We start from the raw sequence: 11269 nt of genomic DNA, 5'->3' as shown, positions 1-11269 counted from the left end.
TGAACTCTTGAGTGTAGTGTATGCAAATTGTCAATCACCCAATCAATGAAGACAATTGATATGTATTGTACACGTGCTACATATACCTCTACCAATACACTAGCCATCTTATCTGATGTCTCCCTCTAGTGGACGCAGGTAAGTCTGCCAGGGAGAGTATTGCTTGCTGGCCCATAGTGTACCTGTGAAATAGAAATAATCTGTTATTTTCAATATCTTTACTTTTCAAACGGTTAGAGTAGAATATTTGATAAAGTGTTTCCTTCTCTGGATTAGAAATGTGATCACTTGCTGTGTGTTAACATTTTTCTCAAGTGACACGGGTTAAATACTACTATATATAAGGCTGTAACAAAATTGTGATTTTATTATCAAGAAGTTGCGGTTTTGGCACGGTCATACATATAAACAGTTTGCATATATATATATATATATATATATATATATATATATACACACACACACACACATACACATATACACTTGCTTTCAAGATGGATTTTTGTTCATTTGTTCCAAAACAAGAAGAAAAACAAATAGATAACCAGAACATAATTTCTTAAGACTCCCTCTTTATCACCATTTCAAATAAAACATTTTACGCTGTGTTTCATTACAAGAGTGGCAGCTAACAATAATGACGCATAACATACAGTACCTGCACAACAGTAAAAGCTCACTCACAAAATTGAACAGCCACTACAGTGTTTGCAAAATTTAACAGTAAGTACTGTACTTGCATCACGGCCCAGTCTTCTTGAATTTTGCTAACCAAAGCAATGGGAAAGATCACTGATTGGCTAGAGAAGATGACACGGCATACCAATCCCCCATTAGCAAAAGACAATGTGAGAGTGACGTTTCCATTTATTTTTCAGCATTATTTTGCAACGAAATTACATATAAATAATAGAAACATTGTAGCCAAATTAAAAGTTGAGGTTTCCACAACAAATTCACGTCAGTGATTCTTACAGCCATATATACAGATACATATTTACATTGCTTTGAACTTTGAATCCCAGCTTTTTTCAAAGTTTACAGACTAAAATGAGTGTCACAAAATGTTATCCCCATGATCAATAATCTTTTTTTTTTTTAACTAGGCATTGCATTTCTGATTGTGGATACACAGGAGTTCCCTGAAAACCAAGTAGAAACTGGTGTTTTTGAAAAGATAAAACATTTCATAGAGATTCACAGAAACAGTTTTCTTCTTTTATTAGCTTCACTTCATGGACCAAAAGAATGCAGAATATTATTCAGAATTCAGCAGAGGTATGTTTTTGTTAAACACACACACATATATATATATATATATATATATTCAGTATGTATTTCAATTTGAGACAAAATCAAACTAAACCAGAGCTAGACTGCTTTTACACTCCTTGAATCATTTTCACAAAACTTTAAGGACTGTTTTCAGGACTATATATGAATATTCTTCAGAGGTTACTATCTTTTTATTATTAATTTAATGATTACAGTTTTGGATACCCACAACCTTTTATAAGCCCTCTAGCAAAGTTTACTTGCAACAGGAAAATACATAAGGGATGTTATTTGCTTAACTATTACGTGTGGGACAATCCATTCATACAAATATAGTTTAGGTACTAAGTTGACCGGCATGAACCCTCTTTTCTAGTTTTTGTAGCATTTAGGAGGATTGATAGGAGGGTAGCACGGTCAAGGCTAATATTGGAATGCACCACAGTTAATCTATACTTTATATTTGCAGATTTCTAACAAGTAATCTTCGTATCATACCTGTCCACAACACTCCCGAGATCATAAACAGCATGCTGACTATTGCAAAGTTGAGCGAGGTAGCTTTTTTAAATCTTTTCAAAATTTTTTATACCCTACAAGAAACTTTCATCAATTGTAATTGTTTTGTATTGACATGTCTCAATATAATTTCCATTCTCTTGCAGGCAACAAGTAAACCTCATGTAGACAGTGTTCGGGATCGAATGACAATGGCAAAAGCTCAAATCATTGAGCGAAGTTCTGCTTGGGAAATGCTTCGTAACCTACAGTTAGGCTATGAATGAAATCTTCTGAAACAAATCAATAATTGACGAGAGTGATTCATAAGGATTGCAGGGGCTACATTGGTTGCAGAATATACAATTATATATATATATATATATATATATATATATATATATATATATATATATATATATATATAGTTCTATTTCCCTTGTTTAAAATCAAATGTAACATTTCAAACAGCAAACATTGTGATAAAAAAATAAACAATTGTATTACTGCCAGTTGTCAGTACTGTGCGACATTGTGCTGATTTTACATTTATTAAGAATTTAGACCTTTTTGACAACAGTTTGAAATGCAGTGTGTTTTATTGAAAACAATAGCTACAGTATTAAGAGTATGTTTAAATGTATTTAGAACACTTTGCTCTTTCATATCTGACATTAAATGAAAATAAAGTGGAGTGCTAAGTGCTGCTAAATCAGAGCAAATTCCTTATTTTTTTTCTTAACATGCTGTGAATTGTAGAAAACCAGACATACTCTATTACTGTTCTAATCCATAGAATTGTGTAGGATTTGATACTATTTAAACAACCAATATATCTAGACACAAAAGCCGTGACACTAATGTGCCACTTGACCCACTTTTCTTCTGGTTAGGGTTTTACTTTCACCTCGATGATCTCTTCTATTCGGGCCAGGACACTTTCTATTAAATCAAAAGTGAACATAGCTGACTGTAGAACCTAAAATGCCAAGAGAGATTATTGTTATTTATGGCATATCTTAGCATTCTCCTGCTTGAATAAGTTTTATTTATTATTATTATTATTTTTTATACTTACACATTTCTTAAAAGGCACAGAAACTGAAAATATTTTTTTAAATATTTTTGCAGAGGAAGTAATAACTTACTTGAAGGTGCATCTCTGGAGTCACATTAGACAGCTTCTCACCACCTACTGTAAGTGTGCAGACAGCCTTACTTTCTTTCGGTCCTACAACAAGGAAAGTGGTTTAACTGAATGCTCAAATTCATAATTTTCAAATACTTCAATACTACGGAGCTATTGACATTTTTAGAAGCCGCACCCAAAGAATATGCTGAATTTCAAAGGATTGCTGTATGGGTGTGTAGAACTTTGCTATTTGTGTGTGATACAGTGTTACTCAATACTGGGCATTCCAGTGAGGCAGTATCACTACTGATACACTTTTGCTTCTTTCTTTACATTTCAATTCCTGATAACTGTTTAAACCTTACAGGCTACCCAGGCGATAATACTGGTTTAATTTAATATGGTTCTTAAAGAATTGACCATGTCCTGTATATAAACATTATACGTTCTGAAGACCTGGGTTCCAATCCAGTACATCTCACAAGTGGAATGAGTTTAGTTTTCTGAACCTATTTCCCCAGGGGACAGCCATCTACATAACAAAGCCACCAAAAATGTCAGCAAACTTTGCGTCTCTCTCTAACCTCTTTTTCTGTTGTTTTCTTTCGTCTTCTTGATCTCTGCTTCATAGTGTGCCTTTGACATCTTCAGTCCAGTGTGTAACAGTTTCAAGAAGTTCTCTTCAATCTTATAGAGTTCTGTCCATATTCCAGTCTAAAAAGAATGAGTGCCATTTGATAAATAACTTTAATTTACAAAAGCATAATGCATCTGAGGTGTGAATAAATGTGGAACAGTGTTTGCAACATTAAATAATATATTTGGTAAGCACCAAAACAGAACTTGGAACTGATTCAAACTACTTAATATAAGTGCATTTTGAGATGCACTGTATGTGTAAAAGCTGTACAAACTAAGGATGTATCTGGAATGAGCCGTTGTAGCAACCACTCTGTAAATTACAATCTTGGTGATGTGGTTAATACACAGTATTTTTCAATTTGATCATAGGTGGCGAAAATCATGCCCTCTGATTGGCTGACTGCTATATGTTCAAAAGCGATTGGTGAGACCGTGACACACTTAGGTACAGCTAAACACACTCTGCATATAAAAACATAACAATGGCAAATAAGTTACAATCTATACGGATACTGTAATCAAATAGTAGTAATGGACTTGTGCATGTACTACCTTCAGTACTACCTTCAATCCACCACTGTCAATTCGCCGGTAAAGTACAAGCATGTGTACATTATTACTTATTTTGTACTTGCTCTAAAATATACGAATCAGAATGTTTTTTTTTTGTTTTGTTTTTTTTAATATGAACTGTTAGGATAATTCACAGTCACAATATGGTAATACAATATTGTGATTCTTCTTTCTAAAAAGACTACTCATTAACATCACCACTCACATGGTTATCCCATTCTTTGTCCCGAATTAATAAGTACCTCAGAAGGTTCAGTGACCCCATAATCCTACGGGCGGGGGGGGGGGGGGATGGGTGAGGGGGGAAAAAAAAAAAAAAAAAGTCAGAAAATAACAATAAACTGTTCATTCTCAATCACACACACATGGAATTTAGATTGCAGTCTATGGGGTGTATTCAAATGGTCTAAATAGTGACAAATCTAAACACAGCAACTAAGAATGAATTACAAAACAATACATAGCAGATTCTACAGTACTGTAAACTGGTGAAAACAAAACCAGAATTTCATACGGATCATTTTTGACAAGTAACAGAATATATGTATCTACTGTAAAAGTAAATATCATATGACCATATTAAGACGACCGCTGTGTCAGTATGTCATCTCTGTCTGGGGAACCTCACCTGTCGAAGTTCTGCAGTAGGTCTGTTTCGGGTCCTTCGGGCAGAGACAGGACGAGATGTAGAAGAGGAAGCAGCTGTGGTCCTGAGAACCAAACATTACTGTTACCTGGCTGATGGAAGGAAAACAAAAAAACATTACATTAAAAAAAAACAACTTTTGAAACACATCAATATTGTTTGCTTTAAGATAAGTGGGAGAAGGAGAGCGGGTCGGAAGAGGGAATGGGCTCGCCCCAGGTTCGGCTGCCGGGGCGGGGCTGAAGTGTCTCGTCTCCAGGAGAAAGCTGCAGCTCCTCTTGCGCAAAAAAGTAAATAGATTAGGAAAGATAACCACGTAATAGGCCTAATATTTATTTAGTTATAAAACAAATGCTGAATAACATGTCTGTGTTATAAAGTGCCAGCGCAGCTTTTCTTCAGTTCAGATACTGTATCAAAAGGGAGGGACAGAAACGGAAGTTAGACTGAGAAGTTTGAACACCGGTACTGTATTTACTGTAGAAATATTGCACGAATCACAAGTATAGGGAATTGGGGGACATGATGTAGGAGAGTTATATCCGAGGCGCATTATAAATCGAGAGTCTTATAACGAGGGAGCATTGTATACAGTATCACAAAATGTCCAAAGCATGCCATTTGTAGTTTGTGATAATTTAAATATCATAATATGTAAGTAATGCAAGTACAAATAGTATTACACAATCATCTTACCTTCAAGGAAAAATCTATCTGATTTTTGATGTTTGTTATAATGTAGCCTTGTACTCCTGCATGTTGACTGATCTTTAAAAGGCACCTTTGACACAAAATAAAAATATATATATATTTCTGGTTAATTAAACAAAATGAAAACGTGGCCTTCAAGCTACCTTCTCAAACTAGGATACTTACCCGAACAATTTATGCTTTCCTTCCGTGTCAAATTTATCCATGTAGAGCTGAAAGACCGCAAGTGCCTCTGTTCTCTGGAACAGAAAATTAAACATACTTCTAATACTGTTTCAACATAGACCAAGCTAGCCTTGTAATTTGCAAGTTTGTTTTCACAGGTATTACAATGTTACACATACCAAATGCTGTATAGGACATAGCGTCATCACTGTCACCAAGTCCTACAATGAAAAAGGGAATGAATATTTAACAATCACTTGTTGAAAAGTTATCCTTTTTATATACACAGTCCAAAACCTTTCCAAACATGAACTATTTTCAATGGGCAGTATGGGCTTAGCTGATCTTTATTCTCCATGGAAAATTATATTCTTACAAGGCATCAACAGATTAATCATAGTTTGATGAACAACTGTGAATATCTTGTTGAAACACAAATAAGTATGGATTAGTATGTTTGTTGCAAAGTTATGTTCTGTTGTGTCCTTAAAATGCAATGTAAATTAAGGTTTTGAGGAGTGCAACTCCTGCCACAAGCAGCCCACCTGTTCAGAGACGGATGAATGCTGTGTGTGCGAGGTAACTAAACACAGTGATAATGAATAGCGGTAAACTGTATCAAATCCATTAGTCATGTGCTTTAGTAGTATCTTTGTTTTTACCTCAGTTCTTCATTTGAATACTGCAAGTATTAAAGCTGAAGAGCCCCAAAAAAAACAGCTATTGCATATTTATGAAGGCTGTTATCGATACCCGTGCACCACAGGATACACCCTCCTTAGTACACTCTCTGAGTCATATGTCTTTGTTTGAACAGAAACTGGGCATTGGATCCCACAAGATACATTCCATTTAGTAACCATGCAAAATCTCTAGCATCTGCTTCTCAGTTATCTACTCATCAGGCCTGATTGACAAATATCATGGCTGCTTCCAGTCCATGTGCGGACAGCAGAGGGGAAAGTACATTTTTTTACATATTTTTTCACATGATAAAAGTGCAATAAATTTCAGATTCTATTTTTAAGCAATCAGTAGACAGGGTCATATTAAAGCCAATAAAAAAATATGCTTATTTATTTAGTTTACATAAAGTTTAATTGTACATATCTCCAGGGATACACCGCATGTAAAAGACATGATGCATTATATTGATGCATTTTGCATTACAAATTGAAAGTGTTGATGATGTAAATAATAAAAACAGACCGATATCTAAAGTAAAGTAAAAAAAAAAAAAAAAAAAAAACTTGTGAAAAAAGCAGGATTTTGACTTAGTATGGCTTTGTTTGTTTCATTAAAGCTAAATAGGAGTTCTAAAAGCAAAAAAAATGTAATGTTTATTTTACATTTCTTATTTAAAGATCTTTTTTTTAACATATGAAAAGCTGGAATGCGTTTTAGGGCAATGTGCACTGAAGGACACAATTAATAACTTTTGTAAAAATTAATATGTGTTCACAAAAAACATGAAATATGTTCATTTGTGATCTGTATGTACAATAAATACAATTAAAACATTTTTCCTTATGCATAATGCCCATGTGACCTTTTAAGGGTTAAACCCTTGTTGAAATGTGTTTACCGGTACAATAAAAACACAACTGTGTCCCTGCATCTGGAAATATCTAAACACACTGGAGAGCTACAGCCAGGTTTGGTATCCAATTACAAAAGAGTGCACAAAAGGATAAACAGTGGAATAAGGTAGTTAAAAATAAAAAAATAAATCACCCTGGAATCATATTTTGCTACAAAACTGAAAGCACTGTAGGACTTTAAAATAGAGGTACCTGCGGCACACTAAGAAAGCACTTCACTTCCAAAAGCTGCATCGGGAGGCTGTTGTCTTCTGTCCTCTGCAGGCTTTTCTCATACAATTCCTATGACAGAAAAAAAGACACGATTTAAAAATACTTCTACTAAATAAATAAATAAATATTAAAATTAGGCTACAAGAGTAATGGTATTCGCAACAAGTGCAGTGTCCGCGATGGAAACAGAAAGAAAGCGTTATATCAATCAGCCTTTTGGTGCGTTCCCCTTTAAGAGAGGCGGGCTGTGTGCGTGTGTCAGTCAGCTGCGTGTAGCAGTGACGTTTCAATACACCAGTTGTGAAGGCTTTGTGTTTTACTCTTTTTTTGTGCAATGTGTTGATATGATGGAGCGCACGTTTGTAGATATCGGCAGCGTGGTGTTGTAGCTTTTAAATGCATTTGAATTCAATAAAGCAAGCTTCATAAACGCAATGCTTACCAGCCGTTTGTTTAAAACAGCCGAAGCAATATTTAAACCAAGCTTCTTATCAGCTGTTGGCAACATCAAGAAAGAGCGCAAAGTACCGTGACAGAGATATTAAGAAAGCAGAACCAGGGAGGCAGCGACTTCTAGAGTTAAGAAGGAAGCCATCAGTCGCAGGTTACTGTACATTTACCGTTTGTTTTGTAATTTTTTTTTTAAAGCTTTGCGTGGAGATGGCTTCTAGTAAACTGCATAGCAACACTGTGTATTGCAGCCTAATTAATCTCGTTTACATGTACTTACTTTTAAAGCAAAGAATTTCCCCGTATTTAAAGCAGTTTGAGTGTTGTTTTTGTTCACTAACCTAATTATGGATGTGTAAATGTCATTTTCTATAGATGTTCACAAATCTGACTTTCACATATCCGCCTATAACCCAGTCCACAGGGGGTAGGATATGCGACGTTGTACTGTATGATGAACATATGACACTGACATGTAAATGATTAGCTTACCAGACCCTTGGATAACATCGATTCTTCTGACCTGTCAGAAGGAAAACAATTTGTTTGACACGGTCACTTTTGTTCCCCACAAAATTATCCCTTTCTCCAACATAGGATAATGCTTGCAACTTGGTAAATTTCTTCTAGTGGTATTTATTACTGATATATTTCTTACAACCACTAGGGGCAGAGTGTTGCAGGGTGACAGGTTAATTGTTACACTGGTGAAATAGCTGTGCTTTGAGAGAAGACATATTTTAATGTATGATCAAAAAGGGATTGCAACATCTATCAAATCAATGAAAATCCATGGATTTGTACCAATCTACATAACAAAAGTACAGATACCTTTTCAACAGGACTTCAATGTACTGCATATTAAACTGAAGAATAAACACAGGGCTGAAACAAACAAGGAAGATCCAGTTAGATTTGCAATTTAATTATAAATCTAAACAGAGGGAGAAAAAAAATCCTCTTATCCTTTCAAATAATTTGATGTTTTCAATAAAAAAAAAAAATCACAAACAAATATATATACAACCTACGTAAAATATCACATTGGTTACTTCTATTAAAAATACACTAATACTTGGCTCTTTTGGTACACACTGAAATGTTTTGGTCAGATATACAGTGTAATTATGTAGTCTATTGTTCATAAAAGCTCCTTTAGCGGATCCCTTTAGGTGAGATTGCATTGATTGCTTAGTATTGTTGAGATGAAATATAACAAGACCTTAAAAACAGAAGTATGCAGTGTTTTCACAGGGATGGTGTTCTTTCAGCTGGTAAGGAATGTTTTTACACTGCAGCGTTTTAAAGAGGCCACCTGATTTTATAATCTCCCCTGTTATTATGCTATCTGACTTTACACATAAACAAACTGTGAAATATCAAGGTCAGTTAATTAATGAAGAGTCTTTACACATGTAAAACGTACTGCCAGAATGGCAAAACCATGAATTACTGAATTGTGAAATAACGAGGGAGCACAGTACATTCACAGCTTTTCATAGGGTATGCTCTTACCTAAAGACTGTAGGGAATCTTTCAATGCCAATGTGCTGAACAAACAACAAATAGGACAGACAGGCCAGAGACTCCATGGGGTACTTCACATCTTCTTCAAGAAAGCCTGGCTCTGCCTTCTTTTTTACTAGGTGATGAAGGAGTAGTGCAGGGAAGGACTCCCCAATGCAAGACAGAATTACCTAGTTTAGAGGGGGAAGAAATCACTGCACTGTAGCATCAACAAAAACTACTGTGTATGATTGAAGTAAAGATATTATTTCCATCCCTGGAGGGTATTGTCATGTTTTAACAGCCCTTTTAATGCACTGAAGCAAATTAATCTACTCACTAGGATTTCGGCAGCAAAGTGTCTCAAAGGGGGGTCCTCTGCAGAATCAGGGATCTTGTCAAGCTGTGATTGGAGCACAGGGTTGCCCAAGCTCTTCATACAGCTAGAAAAGCATAAAACATGAGAATGACAATCCAGAGAAACCACTGGCAGCATATAGTATATCCAAAAAGGGAATGAAACACCTAATCAGAAAAAATGGGTTATTTCCGACTTCAAATGGTTACAGAACTGGGATAACATTTCATTCTGAGTCACCTCAAAACTAAGGTAATACAGAGGGTCCTCAGTGGCTCACAGTAGGGGTGCTGGGAAGATACTTACAATTTTAGCAGCTCAATTCTTTGCTCATTCTCGGCAACGATTGCCTTAGTCTCTCGACCTCGATCAACTTCATCCACGAACGGCTTGACAAACTCAATCAGGGCAGCGCAACACTGGCAAAGACCATAGACATCTTCCTCTTCTTGTTCTTTGGTGTATGGTACTGGGAGCTGGGAGATCTGATTCAGAACTGTTGACAAAGACATGCCCAGTGAAGAGGCCTTCTTCTTGCCCAGTTTTAGAAGAGCTGCAATGACAGCAACAGTGTTGACAAAGGAAACCAAGAACCAAGGCTTCAATAAAATCATTTTAACATCTCAAAAGCATCATTTTCTTGCAACTCCCTTATTTGCACGTAGATTATTTTTTAATTTTTTTTCACTATGATAAAATGATAATGCAAGCCTTGGATATTTATTACCCTTTAATACTGTTTTTCATTTGCATCTCTCTGCCACACAGCAAGGGTTCTGTTGAAATGCATCCTAATGACAATGCAATGTTATGACATATTATCATCCACCACCATGAGGATGAAAAAACAGAAATGTAATACAGTCTGCACCGCCTAATCGGGATACTGATAATCAGGATTTCTGCTTATATGGGATACAACTCTGGGAGATGGTTCTTCCCAATGGTATTTATGTCATTTAATTGGGACGCCACTTAGTTTAATTGGGATACAGTATTTTCAAATGAACAGAGATCGCTTTTCAGAGCAAGACAGGTATGTCAACATCGCAGTGGCCTCGCCTTGTGAAAAGATGAGATTTCACTCGTTTTCATTTCATGGAGAAACAAAAAAACAGGGACTAATTCTGTTTAAGAATAAACAGAATTATCATTTAATTGGGACAGCCACTTATTCAGGATAGTTTTACTTCTCCCCAGGTGTCCCGATAAAGTGGCGCTGACTAGTGTGATTAGATTTTTGCCAGTCCCTTAGTTTTAAAACATTAAAAGAACTAACCCCTTACAACTACACTGTGTGGATGAACAGTTCTGCTAAGCACCAAGTATTTGAATTACCTTTTATGGCATAGCAGAGTTCCGAAAAAGTATTTTTAAACAGTAAATAAAATAATCCTGCAGTAGCAAACTAGTAAAAAAAATAAATAAATAAAATATAGTAGTTAAAATTGAGTAAACTAATTACACTAGAATGACATGCAATACAAAGTCCATTCCAA

General features: G+C 35.5%; 1 protein-coding gene across 4 annotated transcripts in view; it reads right to left on the bottom strand.

Moving 5' to 3' along the window:
* Window positions 1-1204: 1204 nt before the first annotated feature.
* The window catches only part of LOC117416887 (glomulin-like), a 13482-nt gene continuing 3417 nt past the window's right edge, over window positions 1205-11269 (bottom strand). For all 4 annotated transcript variants that reach the window (XM_059035047.1, XM_059035049.1, XM_059035046.1 and 1 more), the window contains exons 6-19: window positions 10077-10323; window positions 9753-9855; window positions 9422-9603; window positions 8738-8791; window positions 8399-8429; window positions 7436-7525; window positions 5822-5863; window positions 5643-5716; window positions 5463-5547; window positions 4749-4858; window positions 4326-4389; window positions 3490-3619; window positions 2922-3004; window positions 1205-2752 (exon numbers count right to left, since the gene is read on the bottom strand). In XM_059035047.1, coding sequence (XP_058891030.1) covers window positions 2663-2752; window positions 2922-3004; window positions 3490-3619; window positions 4326-4389; window positions 4749-4858; window positions 5463-5547; window positions 5643-5716; window positions 5822-5863; window positions 7436-7525; window positions 8399-8429; window positions 8738-8791; window positions 9422-9603; window positions 9753-9855; window positions 10077-10323 — 1385 coding nt within the window. In that variant the 3' untranslated portion in view covers window positions 1205-2662. The remainder of the gene's footprint in view (window positions 2753-2921; window positions 3005-3489; window positions 3620-4325; window positions 4390-4748; window positions 4859-5462; window positions 5548-5642; window positions 5717-5821; window positions 5864-7435; window positions 7526-8398; window positions 8430-8737; window positions 8792-9421; window positions 9604-9752; window positions 9856-10076; window positions 10324-11269) is intronic.

The sequence above is a fragment of the Acipenser ruthenus genome, chromosome 12 (assembly GCF_902713425.1).
Source record: "Acipenser ruthenus chromosome 12, fAciRut3.2 maternal haplotype, whole genome shotgun sequence".
NCBI lineage: Eukaryota > Metazoa > Chordata > Actinopteri > Acipenseriformes > Acipenseridae > Acipenser > Acipenser ruthenus.
Note: the sequence above shows the minus strand (reverse complement) of the source record. Positions and strands in the feature narration are given on the sequence as shown.